The sequence below is a fragment of the Nelumbo nucifera genome, chromosome 2, assembly GCF_055504915.1.
Source record: "Nelumbo nucifera cultivar China Antique chromosome 2, China Antique-T2T, whole genome shotgun sequence".
Classification (NCBI taxonomy): Eukaryota; Viridiplantae; Streptophyta; class Magnoliopsida; order Proteales; family Nelumbonaceae; genus Nelumbo; species Nelumbo nucifera.
Window position 1 is genome coordinate 65570226 of NC_142650.1, and position 24716 is coordinate 65594941.

The 24716-nt window shown below is 37.8% G+C and overlaps 1 protein-coding gene across 1 annotated transcript; it reads left to right on the forward strand.

Moving 5' to 3' along the window:
- Positions 1-11970: 11970 nt before the first annotated feature.
- On the forward strand, positions 11971-23985 carry LOC104601353 (ubiquitin-conjugating enzyme E2 variant 1C). The gene is made up of 4 exons (XM_010264641.2): positions 11971-12193; positions 20838-20977; positions 22718-22843; positions 23626-23985. Exons 1-4 carry the CDS (start codon positions 12160-12162, stop codon positions 23764-23766), a joined length of 441 nt encoding a protein of 146 aa, XP_010262943.1. The 5' UTR covers positions 11971-12159; the 3' UTR covers positions 23767-23985.
- Positions 23986-24716: the final 731 nt, after the last annotated feature.

The window sequence follows — 24716 nt, forward strand, 5'->3', positions numbered from 1 at the left end:
TCAGATGTTACGTATACACCTCTCTCTCTCTCTATCTCTCTCTGTATATATGTATATAATATCTATTTTTAGTTTTTTAATATTTAATATTTAGGGAAGTGATAAAAAGGTAAACAGTCAAATTCTCGAAAAACAAGGATAGACCAACAAATTGCATTAAGAAATTATAAAAACCTTTTTTGAAAGCTATAAATTGAAGAACATGGTTTTCTAAAACAAAGATTATTTTTGTTAAGCATGTGTATGCAATGTAAACAGGAGCTTTTACCTTGAACCTTGAAGAAATCTCTAGTCTCTCTTGTTGACATTTATTCATATAGGATTTTGTTAGGGGCAGAAAAAAAAAAGAATTACAGATCTAATAACAGAGATGGATTATGGATAGAAAGATAGACAGAGAGGGGGGTGTTATCAAATATCAAAGTAAAATGATTAAATGGGGTTGGAGGGGATGGGGAGGAAGTGGGGTTGGGTAGTTCGAGCATTGAAAAGAAGGCGCTATTTTGGATTTAATTTTCATAAAAACAATTTAATGCAAGAGTAATTGAGACGGTTGAGAATAATGAAGCTATTACGTCAGATGATAAATACAAATTTATTTCCACCTTCACTATCTTCCTCTCCCTCACCCCACCTCTTCCATCTGTTTTCCAAGCAGTATTACTCTCTAAATACCATCTTATGTAACCATACTACAATCCATCTGTCGGTCTGTGCATGGGAGACAGAGGAGAGAGAGAGAATTATCAGTTTATCAGTTATCACCAGTGATAATTTTAGAGAGAGAGATTACTGGACCCCACTTCTTACACACAGTCACACGCATAAAATAGGTGAATATATTGATCCAATGGTCACTAGCATGCATCCCCAAACCTTTCAGGAAGGTCAGAAGGTTTGTACAAATATATTCTGTTTGCATTGTTGAGGCTACATTGGCAACCTTAGAAATGGTTTTTCCTTTTCTACCGTTTCAACTTTCAAGCAAGATATGATCTGATTTATTCACGTACGTTTGTGTTCAAAAGTTTAGGTACAGACCGGTGCAACCGACCCAACTAAAACATCTAATGAGTTTACTTTTCTTCTACTTAGGATATTTTTCCGACTTTAATGTAATTAAAGTACAAACACATCATCTACTTCACAGTTCACACCTATCATATGTTATTTCCCCATTTGGCTTACTTTTTTTAGTATGGTCCAACACCCCTGGAAACATCATCATTTGTATGCATACAAGCATTATAAACCAGTAAACCACTCTGTGTTGCCAACCCACCAAGGAATCACATAAAATCAAACACAATTCAACTTCAGGTGGGTCCTCAGCTTGCTTGGGTTTTATGATCATATCCAACCAACGATACAAAACACAATTTTTTAGGGCGCCCCTTACCATCTGATCACTTCTCCCAAATCAAGGGTTAGGATTTTGGTAATTGATGATGTCATCCTCTTTAAGCCAAGCCTTTTATCTGGTATACATTATTTAGGGTTTTGATATTGAAGGCCCACATGCATAAGCAATTCCTTTGGAAGGATTAACTACATCCCATCAACCCCTCAACATGGTTTTAGACCAAAGAAGATAACTTGTGTTGTGTTCATGATGAGACATCAGAATTAGGGATGTTCATTGTTTGGTATAAACTTAAGAACATACCTAAAGGTTTTGAGCTCAAGTCCCACATGAATATTCAACCAAAGACCGAGCCCTAACCCTCCAGTGCAGAACTTGGGTAGCAGTGGCTCCACCATTAATATCTGACATAATTTAATTGACAAATAAATTAATAAACAACAAATTATAGACCATATGCCATGGATATAAATTACATGCATGAGAGAGCATCTTTTTAATTGCACTAGTTAAACCACACAACTATCACACTTTAATGAGTGGCAGTGCATGACCTAATCACCATTGACTCATCCTCTTCGTCACCATTGATCTCTTGATTGTACAATTTTAATAGTGTTAGTGGTTCATCAAATTTATTGACTGCATTCCGCAACAAGCTGATTGCAATACCCAAGCAAACCTATCGAATAATGGGATGGTGCCTCTATAATCACTCTGGTTGATAGAGCTGTCCAATGCATGCAACTTTTCAATGGTAATTGAAACACACATCAAGCTCACACTCGATATAATTGAACCCATCACTTGCAGATAGGGCTGTCAATGGGCTGGTCCAATCCGATCCAATCCAATAAAGGTCCATTATGAACAATCCGATTTAGATTCAACCCAAATCAAATAGAAGAAAATCCAGTTCAATTCATTTAATGCAAATGGATTGGATTGGATCCGATTCAATCCAAATTGAAAGAAATAATAGAAAGCACATAAAAATGCAGAAAATATAATAAATTATAAAAAATATAAAAAACAACAGAATATATATATATATGTATATATAGAAAAATCAAAATTGCAGGAAGAATAATAAAGATGATAAAAATAGAAATTTGAAGAAAAATATAAAAATTTGGAACAATTACAGAAATTAACATATGTGATTAAAGAATCAAATTTTTATACTTCTTGGGTCTAAGAAGGACAGGGCAATGCCTTTAATGAATATTAAAAGTTCTAAAAGAAGACGCATACACTCGAGTATCTCAACCTTTTAGGTAATGGCCTACAAGGACTACTTCCAAAATTCGTTTGCAATTTGTCTTATCTTTTAACTGCTTTGCTTAGCGGTGGCAATTGGGCGGGTGAGTTGGGCTTGGTTTATGTTACCCAATCTATCTAATCCGCCAACTTATTAATGACCCAGTTATATAAAATTAAATGGATTGGGTTTAATCCAAATCTGCTTTAACCCAATCTAACCTATCCAAACCCATTAATCTTATATTTATGTACTTAAAAGACAAACTAACTCTCTCTTGACAAATAAGTTGGTCATAGCTTGGTGATAATAGTAATTGCTATTTACACAAGTGATGAAGGTTCAAATCACATTACATGTATATTATTATTACACAAGCGGCGAAGCCATTTGACTATGTTCGATTTCAAATTTGACTGAACCACTTAGGCTCAAACCGGTCAGACCAACTTGAACTATCTAATTGGATTGTCTTTGAGCTAATTACATCAAGGGTGGTTGAACCATTTAGATCTAGATCATTCCAGTTGGACTAGACCAGACCGGTTCAGTCAAGAGTGGATTGACTTGGACCGTCCCATATTAGGTTTGTGCACGGGTTTGGGACCGAATCGATTGACCCGAAGTGGATCCAGAGAAGTAAATCGGATCTGTTCGGATTCGGGTCGGGTTGTGCGAATATTAATCGGCCCGGACAATCCAAACAGAGTAAAGCAAGAGGGTGTCGATCCATCCACCCGTACCCATTTCAGATTTGAGTCGACCGGATCTGACTGTATTGGGTCAGGTTTGGGTCGAACCAGGTTGACCGATCCAAATGAACCGGACCGAGGTGATCGGGTCTGTTCATATTTAGATCAAGTTGAGCTAGCCTGGACTTGAGTCAAGTTGATTTGGATTTATTTCGAATTGGGTGAACTGTGTTGATTCGAGACAAAACTAAATCTAGTCAATAATTAATAAAAAATAATACATTAATTATAAATTATTTCATTCAAATGAAGAAAATTTAAATAAAAAAAAAAGTTAAGGAATTAATACTTATATATGTAGTGGTTAACCCAATGGTTATCCACAACCCAACCCAACCCAACCCGTTTAAATGGGCGGGTTGGGTGATCAACCCATTTCCAACCTGCCAAGTAAATGGGTAGGTTGGGTGGGTTAGATACTGGGTGGATCAGTGATTTTCAATCTATTTAGTTGGTCGAGTTTTGAGATCTTTGGAAAATCGACAAAAAACAATTCTTGAAATCAGCCCATCTTGAAGGATCACCATTTTTGGTGATTCCCCAATTTTTAGATGATTCCGATTTTTAGAGGATGACATGGCATCTGACATGTCTCTAAGAAAATGATGATTTCAAGGAAAAATGACCATCCTTGAGAAGCAGTACAAAACATGGCATATAACAATAATTTTTGGTGATTTTAAAAAATCACCGATTCCAAAAATCTGTGGATAATCGATAAAGAGGAGTCGTCATCGATGCCAAACATCACCCTAATATGCCAAAACTAGTCTCCAAACAGCTTCTTACAAAATATACAAATGAGCCCAAATGAAATCTAAAAATGGATCATATTTTCCAATGTTACGGTGGAAAGGAGCTTGAACTTAGAGGTGTAAATCGGGTCGTGCTGCCTACGGCCCGCATGCCAACACAGCCCATATATACTTTTTATATATATAATATAATATATTATATAAACTATAATTATATAATAATATATAGTATATAATATCTTAATAAAATAAATAATTGTTTTCAATTTTATTATACTACTTTATTTAATTAGTGTATATATAAGCAATTGTATACATCAAAATTCATATAAAATTAAAATTTTAAGTTTTTTTTTATTTTTTTAAATAAATAGGCAAAAAAAGGTTTGGCCCGATCCATGGCCCAGCTTGGGGTAAGGCTTGGGCCATGGGCCAGCCCGACTCACAGCGTAGCACGGGATCGCACAGGCTTGGGCCATGGGCCATGCTGGGCCAACCCCCAAACTTTTCACTAGGGAGGGCGGCACGGCCCGTGACAGCCTACGAGCCACCACAACATGTGTGGGCCGTGTCGTGCTAGCCTGGCTTGGCCCACCTCTACTTGAACTTCGTAATTTTTAAGTGAGAATGGTAATCTTAAGCATGTGTCATTCGTTGGGATGCATGAATAGAATGGTTCAACTGAAAGAAAACATAGGAACACCATAGAGCTAGGTCTACCAATGATGTTATGGTTAAGTGCCTATTATGCTTTGGTTTGAGGCCTTCTCCACTATTGTTTACCTAATTAATCAACTGCCTTCTTTCAATCTCAACTTGAAAAGCCTTTACATGTTTCTTATAGGACAAGAGTTGGATTACTCATATCTGAGAGTGTTTGGATGCAGGTGCTATCCATACCTAAGGGACTGTGCAAAGAATAAATTCTCCCCAAAATCATTACCTTGTGTTTTTATTGGTTACAGTAATGTTCACAAAGGCTACCATTGAGTATCAAGGAAAAACAATGAAGACAAAATGATTACACTTGACTACTTATGTTCTTATATGCCTATTTTGTATCTATTGATTTTGAAACATATTTTTTTATGATAATAAACTAAACAAACTTTGTGATTGATATATCTAAGAATTTTTACTTTTTTCTTGCATTTAATCCACAAAGTTGTTTAGTATCGTTTCATTTTTTGAAGGCTTTTAATAGTATTATTGAGTTTAAAACATGCAATCAATATTATTGTAACAATCTTTAGAGTTTTATTAACATAAATCATATTTTAATAATTTTTTCCTAATTTCTCTAAATTTTCCAAATACTCTAGTATAGCAAAAATATCTTTATGCATCCCCATTTTTGCACCATAGTGTCCATTAATATTGAAATTAATTAGAGCCATGGTGCCAATAACATATAGCTAAGAAGTGGATTAATTGCTTATTTTTAACAATTGAGATGCTTGAATGGACCAAGAAACTATATTATGACACCAAAATTGTGGATTCAAATTGGCCCATACTGTTACTCTTATCATCATTTTTCAATGTAGCTAGGTTTGATCCAAAATGGCTATACTTGCATGTTCTTGTCATCATCTATGCATACATGTAAGTTTAACCTGTACATAGATTTATTTTCCTATTAATATTGTCATCTATGTAGGGGTGAGCAAACGTTTATTCGGTAAAAAACCGAACCAAATAAACTGAAATTTTTAAAGCTAAAATTTTAAATAAAAAACCGAACCAAAACTAAAATATTGAAAAACCAAAATCACCAAAACTGTAATTTTCACTTCGATGTTATTTCAGTTAAAACCAAATTTCAACACTATATATATTTTAATATATATTATAGTTATTATATATGTAATGTATATTATGCAATATATATAATAAATTATATTTTTCAATATATAATATAATATGATATAATATAATATATAGTATACATATTATATATGTATTATATGGTATAGATAATAAAGCTTAGTTAATTCAATTTTTACGTTAACCGAATTCCCAAACCTAAAAACCAAATTTTTATAAAATTGAAAAAACTGAACCAAAATAACCAAAAATCGAAAAAACCAAAACCAAACTTTTCAATTCAGTTTTTCGATTTTAACTAAATAATGCTCACCCCTAATGGAAGCAACTCTTCCACAATGGATTAATTAAAAAAAAACAAACTCTATTTTAATTACCAATGCTCAACACACACAATTTTTGCTACAATCAAGATCAATGGTGGTTTTATGTCTTTGGTAAGAGTTGAATATAGTTGCTACAATGGCTCTGTTCTAGTTGCAAATTCTCACCTTAATCTCTTAATATTTTTAGGCTTATGCTAAACTCATTGGACAAGGTATATACAATTTGAGAGTGACCATCTCTCTCTTACTGAAAACATAAACATTCGACAATGATATATATGGGTTTATCTTAATTTTACCTGGTTACTCACCTTTTGGCTAGTTCAAAGTGAAGAAGGAGATGAAGGAGCGAAGTGTAGTGAAGTAGCAGTAGATGTTAGGAAGATAAGGATGATGGAGGAACGGATGAAGGTCCTACATGCGAACTTAGTAGAAAGGGTTGTAGGAAAGGAGATGGAGGCAAGGGAGTTTGAAGCCTGGGCGAAACTAGAATGGGAAAGGGAAAGGATGTTAAGGTGAGGAAACTGAGTGCGGAGCTGTGGTTATTCATGTTTAACTCAAGGAATTATGCAGAGGATATTTTAAAAGGGGAGCAGGCAAAAGGGAGGGGGGGAGAATGAGACACATGACGTGGATTGATGTTGTGGGGATACCACTTCATGCATGGAGAATTATCACCTTCAAAGAAGTGGCAACAACCTATGGAAATTTCCTAAAATTTGACAATCACAATAGAACGTGGGGAGAAGTTAGGTGTTGCAAGAATTATAGCTGAAGTGGAGAATCCTACAAACGTACCCAGAAGGCTGAATCTGGAGTTTGTAGGGGAGTTGTATGAGTTGAGATTGTTGGTGGAAGGAGTTGATGAAACTTTTTAAGCGGAGAAGATACATTCAAACCACAAAAAGGAGAAACTTGAGTTAGACTTTGGGCACTTTGAAACATAGGGGAAACCAAAGGTCAAAACAAAGGCAAGGCCGAAGTAAGGGGGAGTTGAAAAGTCGAGAGGAGGAAGAAGGTGTTGAGTGAGAATCAATCTCAAGAAAGAAGGAACACGTGGACAAAGGGGTGGCTAGTAATGGGAAAGAGGAGGGACAGGTGGAGGGTATGGATGTGGACCCAATATATGACAAGGAATCATATGGGGGGTGGAGAAGAAGGGGAGGGAGCAACCGTTTATGGCCAATTGTGTTTTTCTTTGAAAAGGGAAAAGGACCACCACTTCAAGAGGTTATCAGTAGAGTTTAAAAAGAGAGGAAGGGGCAAAAGGTCAAAGACACAAGGGATATTCCAGGAATTTCATGTTTATCTTTGAAGAGAGGAAAACCTGACTCATATTTTCTTAATAGAAAGATGAAATCGACTAAAAGGGAGGATTGGGTCTGGGTGATAACTAGGTATGAAGGAAACAAGAAGATTGGTGTTTGGGAGGGAGGGGAGGTGTTCACTCGAACAGACACAAACAAGGGAGAAATGGGGGTGGTTATAGCATCAATAGAGAAAGAGAAAACATCGACAAGTGATGGTCAACTTCCAAAGGCAAACAATACAGATGTTGTTGACGTCTCTGGAGCTTGGGAGGAAGATGTTAGGGTGGAGATATTAATTGAAGGTCAAGCGGAAAGCATAAAGGTGGCAGCAACCTTGAGTAAAAAAGTTTCCCCTCTGGCAGGAGAATAGGGATTGTCAAATGGAGTTGAAGCTAGCTCCTACTAGCAAGCGACAAGGAAGCTCAACAATTAGTATTGCTTCTCCTCCTGAGAAATCTTCTGTTTTTGCTTTTTCTTTAAATATGGGTAATTCAGGGATTGAAATCAAAGGGACAGGAAAGACAACCTTTGTTGTAGGAGTTAGGAAATTTGGCACAAAAAAGGAAGAGAGGGGTGTAGGGAAAAAAACATAATTTATAACATAAATAAGAAATTCAAGAAAAGTGGGAAGGAAAATTGGGAGAGGGTGAAATTAGAGAGGACTTAAGGGGAGAGAAAAAGACACAACCAGGAGGAGAATGAAGGGGTGGAAGAAATACAAGAATCATTTGTGGGAAAGAGGAAGGTGGATATAGAAGAGCCAGTAGAAAGACAGATAGAGGTAAGCAAAACTTTGGGTCTATTTTTCCTAGGAGGAGAAGATGTGGTGAGTTAGGCTATAGATCAGTAAAAAAGGGCTAGAAGAGAGGGGTAGGAAAATAGGGATAATTGGGGATTCTCTGAAGAAGAAGGGGAGGAAGGGGAAGGGAAATTATCATGCTCGATGGGATGGAAGAAGAATAGAAGGACTACTGGGGGGAGGGGAGTGCCACCATCTCAATATGCTTTTAGATGGTGGAAGGGGGGTGGCAGTGGGGGTTCTCTTGTGTGTATGGGCCAACTACAGAAGTGGAGAGAGAGGAGTTGTGGGAGGAGTTGGAAGATGCAAGGAGAAATTGTGGGGGCCTTGGGGTTTGGGGGGAGGGGATTTCCGACAGTTCTCAAGCTTCTTGTATGTGCCTCGATTTTCTCAAATTGGCCTAGGTTGAGTAGGAGTAAGAAGGTGAAGGTGTTATGGAGTTGTATCTCATTTGCAGTTTGTTGGAACATATGGAAGAAGAGGAACATGAGGATCTTTGAAGACAAAGCATACAGGATGGACAAAAGTGGTTGTGGCTATGGGCAGCTCTGTGAGAGATTGGGTGTTGATCCTACCATATCTTGGGTTTTCAAATATGTAATGTGGAATTTGTTTATCAATCTTAAGATTTGTGTAATCAGGTGACAACTTGCCACCCTTATATGTAATATCTTTTTGTTTCTTTAATAAAATTTCTTATTTACTTATCAAAAAAAAAAGTAATGGTTTGTCTCCTTTTTGTGATAGAATGCATCAATATTTGGATGCATGTAATGGCTAGTTTGAGGCTTAACTCTGTTTTTTTATCTAATGACATTTCATCTCTTACTTAAGAAAAACACATTTTTTATAAAGATTGAAAGTGGTTGAATGAATGATTTTATTGCTTTTTAAGAAGTCATTAAGTAGATTGTGGGATGCTTAATGGCTAGATGGCAATCTTAAAAAAATGTCTAGATGACATGTTGGATAAATTTGTATACTCCTAAAAAATATGTTACAATTATTATTTTATTTATTCTCATACAAAAGCAATAAGTCATTTTTCTCTAATAAAGCAATAATTGATTTTTGTAAAAACCAATTCAACCCCTAAAAATACCCTTGTTAGAGAGAATCATGGGCTAAGGATAACCAAAGTGCTTGTAATTTTGTATGTGTTTGGTTCCGTGGGCGTTTATGGATAGGGCGTTTATTTGCACTTTTTCACTTTAAACATTTATTTATACTTTTTCACTTTAAATGTTTCCTGTTTTTGTTGTTTGGTTGAACTTCACTTTAAACATTTTTTACTCTCCACCTCAGATTAAATACCCATTAAAGTTTGCCACATCAGCATTTGGTTTCAAGAAACACTGGGGCGTTGGGGGAAACAAGGATTTGACGTTTCCCCAAATGCCCCATGCAAAAAAAATCAAAGTATTTCAGTTTTCTACCATTTATTCGATAAAATGGTGGAACCAAACAATTGTTTCATTTTGCTTCATTTGCAATAAACGCCAATGCCTATGTGGCGTTGATGTGATAGCATTCTTTTAATAAACGCCAACAAAACCAAACATCCCCTTTATTCCTTCCATTGCTGTAAAAAAAGGGTAAATTTCTTAAACTATCCCTACTGTTTAGCTAGTTGACTAACTCTGCTCTTACTGTTTAACTATTGTCTTGGAGTACCTTAAGTTTTCTGACAATTGACTAAAACCTCCCCTACCGTTAACTTTCTGTCACACTCAGTCACATATGACATCATGTGACCATATTTTTTTCAAAAATCCCCAAAATACCCTTTTAAATCTCTCTCTCTCTCTCTCTCTCTCCTCACCTCTTTCCTTGCACATTGGACTATCAACCAAGGCATTGCCACCGTTGCAACCTCATCCCTTCCATAAAATGAAGCTGAAGAAGTCACCTTTCCTCTGAATGAGATTGCAGTTGGAGCTCCTAGAAGTAGAAAGAATGGCCCTAATAGTCCTAGAAGTAGATCTAATGATATGAGAGTTCATGTTCTACTGCTATAGTAGAGATTAATCGGAAAATCTCACCTCCTGTACGTAGACTCCATGCTGAAAGACTTAGGCTCCATGCTCCTCCTATGGTCAGATCAAGTCTAAATCTCAAATCTTGTACACACACCCGTCAACTTTCTTCCCCAACCTCATATCCCAATTGTAGTAATGATATGGAGAAGCTAAGCTAAGGAAAACAAAGGAAAAAAAACAAACCTAGGCAACAACGGATAAAATGAATGATTGTAATAGTGAGGCTTTAGCGCAGTTGTGTGATGTTGTAACACACGGATAAAACTAGGCAACAACCTCATATCCCAATCCCAGACCGACAATGTGATGCTATAATGAGGAGGTTATAGCATGTTCAATTCTGCTCAGCCAACGACCAAAGGGATAAAAAGATGATTGGTACTTGATTGGGATGCTAGAAATGGCATGGATGAGGAAGGGGAGAGGGGTGATGAACATATAAGAGGAAGATGCGGAAAAGAAAATGATGTAGAGAGGTAGAGAGAGTGATGTAGAGTGAAGAGTATGAAATGAGAGAGAGCGATCTACTGAAGTAGATATCGGTGACGCCGCCGCTCCTGCCCGGTTGTCACTATTACTGTGTGTTAAGAGCGTCGCTCCGCCACTACAAAGCGGCGACGATTGAAATAGAGGAAGGGAGAGAATGAAGGGGAAAAGAAAAATCTAACAATGGAAGAAAGGGGGGAGAGAGAGAGAAAGAGAGAGAGAGAGAGAGATGGGAGAATAAAAAGAGGGAGCGGTAGTTTCGCACGAGAAGAAGGCCATTCCTTCTATATTTCCTCTTGTAGTTGGTATTTGAGATTGGGGAAGAAGGCCGATGGAGATGGTTCTGTTGAGCTGGATCTTGTAAGCTTCGCTATCATCCATTTGCTATAATGGGAAGAAGAAATGGAACAAACAATCATTATCTGGACTTGGACTCACATTAAAAGGGAAGAAGAAGCGGTGTGGGGGCTTCAGATTGGACAGGGTCATCCTTTTTCGAGAAAGCTTCTAGTAGAGCACATCGAGGAAGAGGAACAAGGAAAAAGCAACAAGCCCATCGGTGATGTGAGTGATGAGATGAGAGTTGGTTGGGCGGTTTGCGAGGGCGGTGGTTAGGTGGATCAGTGATGGGAAGAGTCTGAGGTGGGTATACTTCTGCTGGAAAAATCAACGACGACAATAGTGTTGGGTGTGATGGCATGTTGGAAACTAAAAATCAATTAGGAGGGCAAAATGGACATTTTAGCCCTTTCATTAATATTTTAACGTTAATGGTAATTTTTCGAAACAATAGGGTAGCATTAGACAATAGTCAAATAATAAGGGTGTAATTAGTGAATTAGCTAAACCATAAGAACCGTAAGGATAGTTTAAGAAATTTACCCAAAAAAAACTTTATTCCTTCAATTAACTCGAGTAAACAATAAATTAGGGGCATTATGGTCAATAGAGAGAATCATGAACATTTTCGTCAATGCATCTTGCAAAGGGACAACAGTTTAGGGAAACTATGGTCAATAAAGATTTCTGTTGTTTTGTCCTTTTTTTCAGAGTTGTATCCGTGCCCTGATTACTCGGGTAGCGCCACTCGAGTTTCGGTAGCATTAACATTCACCCCAAACCCCTTTTACTTCTTTTGTTCCCTCTTTTGGCTTCCAAGACAGATTCTTATTTCAACTCCAAAAACCCTGACCTCGATCAAATCTTCTAACAGCAGCAGCAGAGGAAAATTACTATCATCAATGACGATTGGCTCAGGTGGATCGAGTGTCGTTGGTGAGGCTTCAACTCACGATTGGCTATTTCAGCAAATCATCTTAAAAACCAGTTTCCTATGACGTTTAATCAAAATCTATTCATGGGTTTATTTTAGTTTCAGATTTTCTTCCCGTATTCGCAATTTAGTCTTGGATTTCATGGGTTGCTTTCAGTTTTTTTGGTACTGCATTCTTATTCATTCTGATGCGTAAATCAATGGGTTCTTGATGATGATTTGTTTAGTTATTCGTATGGGTTCAACTGGTACATTGTTTTTTGAGCAACTGTGCTTCTCGTCCTGGCTTCTATTTTAAGAATATCTTCTCACTGTATTCTTTTTCAGCCCGATGATCTCAACGGATTTTTACTTTAATTTGTTTTTGGTCCATTCGTCTAGTTTTTTCATACTCTATCTCCTCTAACATGACATGTAGCGAAGGTTTCGATATCTGTAGATTAGAAAATCTTTTATTCTCTTGGTGTATGTTATATAGTAGCGTCCATTAGTAAAGTGAATGTAGCAAATGACGTGAAAAAGCGATTGTTTGCAGTCAATTAAGAAATCACTTTTACCTTTTCATTCATTTGCGTAGTAATTTGCTTACCAAACACACCTACTGCTATTGATTAACGTGTTACGACGGGCATTCTTGGCACAGGATTGGTCTTTTTGATGTAACCATCATGTGGTTACATGAAGTAACTATTAGTGTATGCCCTTTTAAAAGATTTTCCTAAGTTTCTATGTACGTATAGGAAAATAAGTAAGCTTATAGATTTTATTGAATAAAGTATGTGCTTTAATTTCTTCATATAATTCATATTTGCACTTCTTCTTGAAGTTTGCCTTTTATTTCTTATCTCAACTCTTCCCATTTCATCTTTTCCAAAGTTTCTACACAAAAATACATGCTATAAATGAGGTTAAGGAAATGAAGGCATGCTAAACTTCCCTTTCCCCATTGGTGAACTTCGACAAATTGATTGAGAGGGAGGTCAAGATAGGAAACTCCCTTGGTTTATTCTTTTAGGGAGGGGAAGGTTTTGTGAAGCTAGCTTTTGGGAAGTTTGAAAAAAAGAAGAGGGAAGAGAAAGAGAGAAGGAAGGAGAGCTTAGAAAAAAATAAGGGTTGGGACGAGGAAGGGGGAGAAGAGGAAAGTCTGGACGAAAACGAGTGAAGGTTGGAATTTGGGGGGTAAGGTAGGTGGAAGGGGAGGAAGATGAAGATTCTCAGTTGGAATGTGAGGGGCTTGAGGGAAGGATGAAGGAGGGATTTAGTGAGGAACTTGATTGGAAATCAGAATCCAGAAGTGGTGCTGCTACAAGAATCAAAGCTGGAATACTTTGACTTGAAGCTGAAAACTGAAATTTGGGGAGCAGGGGGAGGAGAGTGGGTGGAACTCAAAAGCCTTGGAACTTTCAGGAGGAGCAGTAATTATCTGGGATCCAGGGGTTTTCACAAAGGTAGGGGAGTAGGTGGGAACATATTCTGTGTCAGTTTGCCTACAAGAAGTGAACGGAGATTGGGGATGGGGTATAACTATAACAAACGTGTATGGCCCAAATGAGGAAGGGGAGAGAGTGGAGTTCTGGGAGGAGTTGGGAGAGCTGAGGCAGAAGTGGGAGGGGTCGTGTTCTGTGGGCAGAGATTTCAATGTAGTAAGGAGGATATTTGAAATGAAAAGGGGAAGGGAAAGGAGGACATCTGTTGGAATAGAAGATTTGAAGAATTCATAAGCAATAATGAGCTGATTGATCCACCACTGAATGGAGGAAGATTTACCTGGTCCAATGGTCAGGTTCTAGCCATCCTTAGAAGATTAGATAGATTTTTGTGCACAAAGGATTGGGTGGAATATGTGGGAGAAGTGGTGCAAGAGCCACTGGTTGCAAACCATTCAGTTGTCTGATCATAAACTGATAGGCCCCCAATTAACCTTACGTATGCCAGGAAGAGGAAATGTCAACAATCGGCTAAGGGGGGGGGGAATAATTGAACAATTAATCACATGGGGGCAATTATAGCTGCAGGGAATAAGGAGAGTCTTGAGGCTTTTATAGCTATGTCAGTTAGGAATAAGAAGAGTGTTGGGCATTTATAACTTGGCCAGCTGGGCATTTATTGAGGGAGTCAGTTATGTTGTGAGAAGAGTATAAGAAGGGGCTTTGGGGGATGGGGGAGGTAGGCTTTTGTTGAGTGAAGAATACTATGAATGATTGGGAGAGCTGGCGGTCTCTCGAAGAACCGACCAACTGTTTAATGTTCTTCTTTTCTTTTGAATGAATACCAATTCCTATGTTGATGTTCTAGTTGTGTGAATTCTGCTGTGAGTCTGAGAATTGTGTGTCAAGTTTCTGGGACATAACAGTGGTATCAGAGCCCGTCTTTCCTCGGCCATGGTGACAGCTAAGGAAGTGGCATCGCAGGTGGAGGGTTTCAAAGAATGCTTGACTTCTCTGCATTCTGAACTTCGTGTGGAGATGGATGGCTTACGTAATGAGATTCAACGACTCGATCCAAAAAAGGTAGCAGCTGGACTTTCGAAGATCTCGTCTTTGGAAGGTGGCGTTCAAGATCTGGTAAGACGTTTTGATCTGTTGCTTCAGCAACAGACCTTTTCAGCTCCTTTGTCTACAACTGACATTGCTCCTCCTTTAGTCGCATCAAGTCGTGCGGCTGACAAAGGGAAGAGTGCAGCTTTCCCGACGTCTTCTTCAATGTCGGTGTCGGAACATACTTCTGATTCACTTCCTCGGAAGTTGGAGTTACCTATTTTTGATGGGGAAAATCCAGACGGCTGGCTTTTTCGTGCGGAGTGCTATTTTGAGATTAATGGATTGCTTCCGGCAGAGCGTCTGCGAGTTGCAGTTGTCTGTTTAGAGGGTGATGCATTGGCGTGGTATTATCGGGAAGTTGGTCGGCGACCTTTTCGTGGTTGGACAAAATTCAAAGAGCTTCTCCTTGAACGTTTTCGATCGATTCAGGAGGGTAATTTACAGGAGTAGCTCTTCTCGTTACATCATTCTTCTACTGTTAAGGGATATCGTCGCCAATTCCAGGTGCTCTCCGCTCCCTTACGTGACCTGTCGGAATCAGTCCTTGAAGCAGCATTTGTTAATGGGTTGCACGGCCCTTTCCTGAACGGTGCCATGAAGCGGGGTGACTGTTATAGAACTAAAGACTCGGTACTTAAGGGCTTTAATTGGATTGTCAATGAAATGAAGAAATCTGGTCTTCGAGGCCGTGGTGGAGCTGGTTTTCCATCTGGCCTGAAGTGGTCTTTCATGCCAAAAGTATCTGATGGCCGTCCTTATCTTGTTGTCAATGCTGATGAGAGTGAGCCAGGAACATGTAAGGACAGAGAAATTATGCGCCATGACCCACATAAACTACTAGAGGGTTGCCTGATTACAGGGGTTGGTATGCGGTTTGCTTATATCTACATAAGGGGAGAGTATGTAAATGAGCGGAAAAACCTTGAGAAGGCAAGGAGGGAAGCTTATCAAGTTGGACTTTTGGGAAAAAATGCATGTGGATCTGGATATGATTTTGATGTTCATATCCACTATGGAGTTGATGCTTACATTTGTGGAGAAGAGACGATGTTGTTGGAAAACCTTGAAGGAAAACAAGGAAAACCAAGGTTGACGCCTCCTTTTCCAGCTAATGCAGGGCTATATGGATGTCCAACAACTGTTACAAATGTTGAAACTGTGGCTGTTTTCCCCACCATTTTAAGGCATGGTCCTGAATGGTTTGCTAGTTTTGGCAGGAAGAACAATTATGGGACAAAGCTATTCTGTGTCTCAAGCCACGTGAATAAGCCTTGTACAGTTGAAGGGGAGATGAGTATTCCATTGAAGGAACTGATAGAGAGGCACTGTGGAGGAGTTAGAGGTGGATGGGATAATTTACTTACAGTGATACCAGGGGGTTCTTCTGTTCCACTGATCTCCAATTACTCCACTCCACCCCATACTTAGCAGCTAAGAGGTTTCTCCACTAAGCATGCCTTTCAGAAGCAAATCTCCATATCCACTCATTGAGAAGAGTTGAGTTAAAATTCTTCAAATTTCTTACTCCCAGTCCCCCTTCTTCCTTAGGGAGACACACTTGATCCCACTTGATGAGGTGAATTTTCTTTTCTTCTTCCCAACCCCTATGCTCCAGTCATTTTGCTATTTTATTTGGGATAGGGAAGAGAGAAAGAAAGTAAGTGGGTAGGTTAGAGAGGGTACTCTTTATCAAAGTCACTCTTATTTTGCCTTCCAAGAAGCTAGTTTTTTCTCCAATCTTTCAATGCTTGGGACCCAAGCCGAAAAGGAAGACCATTTTGCCCCAAGAGGCAACCCCAAATACTTCACTGGGAGGAACTCGACCTAGCAAGCCATCACCTCAGCACATTCATCTAAATTTGAGACTTGGCCCACTGGGATAATCTGACTTTTACTCAAATTATCTTTGAGCCCAGAAACCATTTCAAACCAGCTAAGAATTCCAAGTACAACTACAATCTCCAATTGATTCGGAGAGGCATCAACTAAGCATAAAGTATCATCTGCAAATTGAAGGATATTGACATTTTCCCTTTTAGGGGAGATTGCAACTCTTCCCAACAACCCGAAACTGCAACCTTCTTGCTAAAAAGTGTGAGAATTTCCATGACACAAATGAACAGCAAGGGAGAAAGGGGATCACCCTGTCTCAAGTCTTTGGAGCTGTCCAAAAACCCTGTAGATTGCCCATTAGTCAAGATTGAGAATTTAGGAGATGTGATGCAAACTTTGATCCAGTATCTCCATTTCTGCCTGAACATAGTTTTCAAGGCGCCAAGGCAAGGCTAGGCGATAGGGGGCGCCTTGTCGCCTAGTCGCCTAGGCGGGCGCCTAGGTGCTGCCTAGGCGATGGATTTTTTTAAGTGAAAAATACATATCCTAGGTAGTTCCCTAGGTTCCATAACCATCTTTCCTTAATAACTATCCATAATTTTCAAACTTCATGTTTATGTCTAGAAAATCAACATATTTATGAGAAGAAAAAGAAGAAAGAAGAAAATTCAAAAAATATGGGGACTGAACCCCTATTTTTGTTATAGGAAAAGAAGAAAAGAAAAGGTGGAAGAAGAAGAAGAAGAAGAAGAAGAAGAAGAAGTGGAGGAAGAAATGTGTTGATTAGACGAAACTTTAAGTTTTTCCCTTATTGGTTCAAATTCTTAAGTCTTTGAGGGTTCAATACAACAGTTAGCAATGTTTGTGTTGATTAAACCCTAACAAATAAGAAAATAATAAAAAGAAATTAGTTTATAAACACAAAAAATGAATATTTTTTGTTTAATAATGTCTTTTATAATTATAATCTCAAAAAAGTAACAATATAAAAGTATCTTATAAGACTGTATACAAAGCTGCTAGGTGATTGGGCGAGGCGAGCCTCCAAAGGCGCCTTGTTGCCTAGGCGTCGCCTTGACAACTATGGCCCGAAGTTCATTTTTTCCAGCACAAAGACCAGGCATCTCCAGTTAACATGGTCATAAGCTTTCTCAATATCAAGTTTACAGATCAAAACCGGAGTTCTCTCTCTTCTTCTGGAGTCAATGAGTTCATTAGCTATAAGAACTGAGTCTAGCGTTTGCATCCTCAGAACAAATGCACTCTGATTTAGGTAGCCCTCCCCAGAACATCTGCCTCTAGGTAGCCTTTTCTGTGGTAGCTTTCACTCTGCTTTAGGTAGTCCTCCTAGGTAGCCTTCTCTGTGGCTTGAACTTGAGACATGGTGGTAGGCTTTGATACCAAATGTTGCGTGCTTGACCAATACACCAAAAGCCATAAGGTACAACTTCTAGGTGACAAGATGTCAGCAAACAACAAAACAAAACTGAAATCCAACAATGAAACAAGCAATGCTCATATCTAGATACAAAGATCAAGCATTCAGGTATGCCAAAACTCAGCTGCAAAGTCTTCTTTACTAAGGCCTTCAAATTCTGGAAGAATTAGAACCCAACTGATTGTTCTTGATCTAATTAACGCTCCTAATTCTTCATTACTTTTCATTTTTCCCTCAAAAATTCTTTTATTTCTTTCCTTCCAAACCTCCCTGCATACTGCAGAGGGGATACAGCTCCAAATGATTTTTGCTATAGTATGTCCTTGCAATCTTTGTTTAATTACTCTTTCCCAAAGTTTCATAGTGTTGATCATGAGTTTAATCTTACAATGATTATTGCAAATTTATATATTGTCTTTGTTTTTAATATAGGTACCATTGTGCTCTTTCTACATCTATTTATCATTTTTTTTTTGTTATCATTATTTTATTAAATAGTTTTGTTTACCATATAGGTTTATCTCCTCCATACATTTTTAGACAAACTAGAATTGGGCCCTAATGCCTGTCCCTTCATCTTATTAAAGCCTTCTTCACATTGGAAACTTTAATTTTACATTTCTAGTTATGTTAGAGCTACTAATCTCTTTGCTTAGACCCTCTATATTTTATCCATTTAGTAATTTTTGAAAATAGCTCAATCTTTCCTTGATTTCCTCATGCATCACTGAGATCACTTATCTGTTTTTGATGCATACAATGCCATCTAAATCTTTGCCTTTTCTTTCTCTTATCTTCATAAGTTTATAAATTCAACTTCTCTCTTTAGTACCTAGCTTATAAAAGAATTTGTCATATGCCTTAATTTAGCTCTACTTTCTTTTTAGTTTCCTTCTTTGTCTTTTTATATCTTTCCAAGTTTTCCACATTTTTAGTCTTTTGCCAATCTTTATGACATGCTCATCTTGGTTTGACTGCATTTGGAATCACATCCAATAAATTATAGGTATTAATTTTTTAGAAGCCCCTTGGCCCCTTACCTAACTAGTTTGTAAGTGTTAATTTTAAGCAGCAAGGTTAACCCTATCATCTATTCTCACCTTGCCACCTTGAAAACTATGGGTACAGCTATGTTCTGCACAGCTGGAGGCTTGGATTTTATACATTCTCTCTTTTCTTCTTTGATGAAACTTCTCATCCTTGATATAAAAAAATAGCTATTCTTACCTCTAACCCAGTATGGATTTATATGACACAGGCAATTCTTACCTTTCTTTGCTGCTTTTGACCCAATTTAGAAATGATCATTTCCACTTTAGGTTTTTGATCAAGGATGAATTGAAACTCTGGGTTAAATGTAGCTTATACACTACATAAGATCTACTCACCCATCCTGTCATTGAAAGAGGGATATTATGGAGTACCATACTTATGGAATTCTCATGCTTCATACTTTACTCTGTAATAATATGTATTCATCAACAAATGCACAAATAGTCAGGGACTCACAGATGTTGAAAATTCAGGACATGTTGAATATAATTTATAAAGGTGTGCAATCTTGTTTTGCTGTACGTGTTCTTTTCTGGAAAGTATTTGGTCACCAGATTCATTGGCAATGAAAGTTGATGATATCAGATTTCTTGACAGCCATCTCGATGTATTTGAGGCTTTTATTTACACTGGATGGTGTGTTTGTAATTTTGCATAATCATCTCTAGGGTACTACATATTTGTTCACAAGTTATGATTCTCTAAAGAAAGGCTATTTTATTACTTGTAACCATTGGTGTTGCTACTTCTTGTTTGGTAAAATGAAGGCATTTCGGTAAATAACTTCCTAATGATAATGGGAGCGCCTTGGATCTGAGGCAATTGGATCATAAGGTGGATCTTGCCCCCCTTTAGCAATATGGCCATTGTCAGAGGATCAGGAGCCACCATGGGATGGCCCTTGTAGAAGCTGGCAATACACAAAAAGATCAACATTATTGGATGAGTTTTGCACCACCTGATCTTTCTTTTGTTCTTCGAACATTATTAGCTTTAATAACAGTAAAAAACAAGTACGTGAAATCATCTGTTCATGCTGATTTGTGGGTCATTTAATCTATTAGGTAGGGTCTCGTTAGTGTGTTCTTTAGAAGTTAGATACTGGATACTAATGGGCCTAAGACTGTTCATACTGTGGATCCATACCTCAGATATTCCTAGTTATAAGAACTATTGGAAGAAATGTGCTATACTGTGAGCTTCATACTCCCCAAAGGTTCATGCACATTTGAGCTACAACCTGCAATCACTGTTCCTGAAACCCATAAAATGGTGCTGATTCAGCAGTTGGCATATCAATTTTTTTGATAAGGGGGGAACACCTAATTCTTACTCCAAGAGTACATCTTGCAAAAGACAAAAATGTCCTCAATTTCTCATTTATTAATTTGTATCATTTTGAAGAGAGCTCTCATTTTTTTACTCATAAAAAAAAGTAGAGCTCTCTTTTGTCCTTTTCACTAGGAATGCACCTTGTTTTTCAAGAAAAGGATTTGCCAAATCAATGTATATGGCATTGAACAGAACAGAATGGTGGAACATGTATTAATAAAAAAATGGTGGAACAGGATTCATGTAACCGACCCCATTATAGTTGAGGCAAGGCTTATACGATGATGGTTTGTCAAACCCAGTATGTAAAAAATGTTCACGTGATTTTTACGGTTTTACAGAGAGATATTAATGCATGCACTTGGTATGCAAAGTTGCAAACCTTGGAGACATTGTACAATTCACCTGCTAAAGAATGGGGCACCTTATGGCCTTTATGTGGTTGTGCAGTCCCACGAAATTTCAGATTGCTGGAGGAACTTGAACGTGGAGAGAAGGGAATTGGAGATGGTACTGTTAGCTATGGAATGGATGACGGAGATGATATTTACATGCGTTCTTGGACGGGTACTATAATTGGTCCTCACAACGTAAGCTTCCCTTTCTTTGATATCTATTTACCATTACTTCAAATTTTACCACTATAATGATGTTACTATGTTTTATCATGCCAATTTCCATCATTCTTTGTTTTCTTTTAATACACACTTATTTCTTTGATGTAGTTTACATTACTTGCTTCATTTTGATGTAGTGGGCTTTAGCCTCTATCAACCTTTCTTTTCTGCTGCCCTTGCTTGTTTTCTTTCTATTTGCAGTTTCGGTTATATGCTGTCCTTGTTCTTATATTTGTTCTGGTTATAAAATTACTTTATGGAAAGTTTTGGTCCATTCCTTGTAGTTTTTCTATAATGAGATGAAACTATAAAAGATATTTAGGATCTATAGGCTAAAGGAATACAATTGGAACCTCCAGCACTGGGAAGTAGCAAGCTAAATTTGATGGCCGTGCTATAGACAGACAAGCTCTTTGGTGTTGGTGGTATCTATAGAAGATCAAATGGGGTATCATTTGAAGGTATAGACCTATTGGCAAAGAGGAACTGAATGCATTAGGGCAACTGGCCTCTATTCTTCAAGGCTCAAATTGGTTTCAACTTAGTTCTAGACAACTTCAAGTGGAAGGGGGCTCCCAAGTTATAATTAGCTGGATACGCAGGACAGCTCTTTGGTGTGCATACCATTAGAGAGGCGAAATGCTAACAAAATGAACAGATTTTAAACTACTATTGCTCTTTAGGATGATTTACTCTGTTCCTGTGACCCAAGCAAACTAGAACTAAAATTGGCAAAAAGTTAAATCACCAAAAAATTCCTAAATTGACACTAATGCAAGAATCTGTAGAAATTTGGTCTCTTCCATAGTTTCTTTCCCCTTCTTCACATCTACACCAAAAGCATAACAGTTGATTATTAGTTCTTGGCAGATTGTTGTATTGTGAGCTTGGGCAAATCTGCTGCCCAAAATGGACATTTTAAATCCTGTTTCTTCATGTTTTCACATGTGAGAATTGTGTTATAGCCTAAAATGAATCCTGGGGTGTCTTACTGTCACTCTAACCTTGGTTGGGTTTAGCTAGATACTTAGATAGCCATCTCCCATGTGGCAATGGGCTTGTTTGAGACAATTAGGGGACAAAATACAGGAAAACGTCAAATACATGGAAGACTATTGAGCTTATGGTCAAAGACAGTATACATACAAGTGGGTAATCCGGAAGGATGTGATCTGTTATTTCTGCCCTTTACCTAGCAGTAAATCCCTGTTAATGCAGGCAACAGCATCTGCAGTGCAGAAGACAATAGCCTTTTCCCTTACATAATCTCATTTTGCAAATAAGCAGGTTAGCGTTCCCACTTTGTATAATGGTTCATAGTGTAGTATTTCTTTACTGTATGTCAAAAGTAGAATTACTTATTTTGTTGCAGTTGGCATGCTCATTCAAGAAACCCTATGATATTCCTGACTTGGGTAAAAATTGTGGTTAAGGTTGTGATCTTTTTTTCCCCTCTTTTCTGATTGGTGGCTAAGGTTGTGGTTGTCCGTAGTCAATGTGGATTGCTCTCGAAATATACTTGGGAAGCTTAAAAGTATAAGTAATAAATGTTCACTTGTACTTATTGAGTGATACATAGGCTAAAGTGATTCCTAAGTTTGGGCTTGTTTCTGACTTTTTATTGACTATTGGTTAAATAATCCCCTTGATAGATTTGTTTCAATGCTTGTTCTCTGATATAGATAGCTTACAAGCTCATTGTTTTCACTGCAGTCTGTGCATGAAGGTCGTATTTATCAATTGAAACTATTCTGTGACAAAGATTACCCAGATAAGCCTCCAAGTGTTCGTTTCCATTCAAGGATCAATATGACTTGCGTAAACCATGAGACGGGAGTGGTAAAATTTTAACAAGTATTTGTTTATCTGATTGTTCTTAGCCATTATCCTTAATCTAACTGATGATGGTGTGGTACAGTCTTCCATTGTGGAATGGTATTTATAACACATTGATGTTCCAAATTCTGAGTCTGATCCATGTAGATCCCCCCCTTTCCAGTGGGTGAAATGGGTGAAAACTGCAGTCTGTATAAGTGCACCATGAGTTGCTTCATTTCTTTCCCTAATTGAAATTGGGCTGATATACTGGTACTGCCATTAACATTTATCTTATGCTACAATTATTCTATATGATTTTTGACCCTTTGAAGTGAGAAAGTTTCTTCACTTCTGCTATGTGCTTATCCAGATTATTAAATGGTTTACTTGGTAGAGTTGCATTTTGTTGGATAATTTATAAAAGGGCAACCAACATTTCAGAAAGATGTTTAATTGTATAACTATTAGGAAATCTTCTATGTGGAATTACCTGGATTGTTGAGGTGGGAAATTAGAGAGGAGTTTATTTATTACTCTATTGGAGCTCATGGATATGTATGCCTACAGGAAAAGCTTAGGTATTTTGTTTTATGCACTGACATGCAAGTTCAAAGTTGGAAATCCAAATCCAATGTCTACTACATTTCAAGTATTTGTACTTACTGAAAGGGACGGAGTCCACACATAATTCCAGCAAATGTTGGACTATGAGAAAATCTGAACCTGTGTTTACTGAAAAGAATCTGAACCTATGTTTCTAAAGGAATACAGTAGAACTCTGATGTGTAACTTTGATATTCTAGGTAGAGGCAAAGAAATTTGGGATGCTAGCAAATTGGCAGCGGGAATATACCATGGAAGACATTTTGACACAACTGAAGAAGGAGATGGCAGCCCCGCACAATCGGAAGTTGGTTCAGCCCCCTGAAGGTACCTACTTCTAGTTGAAGATGGATAGTATAAACTGAATCACTTATACACCAATATATAGTCTGTAATGCTGTGTTGGTCCTGTGACACCTTGGTCTTAATTGTTCACTCTGCTGCTTCTGTCTTCTTTTCTTTGTCAAACTGTGCTGCAAGGATGCTGTTTGATGAATGGGATTTGATTGTGTGACATGTTTATAATACACTTCTAAACTAAGGCTCGGAAATTTCACCAATGTCCACTATTCCACCTTGGGTGTGCATAGAAAATCTAAATTGGGATTGATTTTATTATATAATCGTATTCTTTGCTGGATGTGAGGGCAAAATATATGATCAGTGATTTAGATGTTGAGCATAGCGGCAGATGGTGGAAGAATGGTTCTAACTTCTAAGTGAATAGGTGTTAGATATCTATCGCATGATTGTTGGATTCCTTGGTAAATAGCAGTATTTTACATTTCTCATCCCATGCTTCATGCTGATTCATTATTTGGCATTTAGTATATCGTGTTCGGTGCATCATCCTGTGTGATGTCCATTGAATTACCAAGAAATTAGGTTCGTTAATAATGAAAGAAGAGATTAAATGGTATGAGACGGTTATCAATATGAATCAGTGGTTCATTTGGAAAAAGGCCAAAGCTAGGACCTCTTCGACAAAGAGGTTATAGGGTCCTCAACGTTTGCCACGTCCTATGCAGAATCAGATCCCATTATATTGGTCCTCAAATAAAACCAAAAGCAGAATGTTATATGAATCATGTAATTTAACTGGTTTATGGTACAACTCTTGATTTAGTCCTGATTCTTTTAAAAGTGGGACAGCTGGCAAAGTGGCAAGTTATGGGGGCTAGGTAAGGTTAAATGGGTGCAGATTGAGCAAAACTCGACGTCAATTCTTCAGAGGAAAGTTCTCGGGAATAGGTGGGTTCACGTTCATCAGTAATCAATCTGTCGCTCTCTG

What these genes read in the sequence shown, in the direction of transcription:
- LOC104601353 (XM_010264641.2), top strand. Translation starts at nt 12,160, where the DNA reads ATGACGATTGGCTCAGGTGGATCGAGTGTCGTTG. An exon ending in AGGTGGATCGAGTGTCGTTG is followed by an intron (nt 12,194 to 20,837) that starts GTGAGGCTTCAA and finishes GTGGTTGTGCAG; the next exon opens with TCCCACGAAATTTCAGATTG. An exon ending in CTATAATTGGTCCTCACAAC is followed by an intron (nt 20,978 to 22,717) that starts GTAAGCTTCCCT and finishes TTTTCACTGCAG; the next exon opens with TCTGTGCATGAAGGTCGTAT.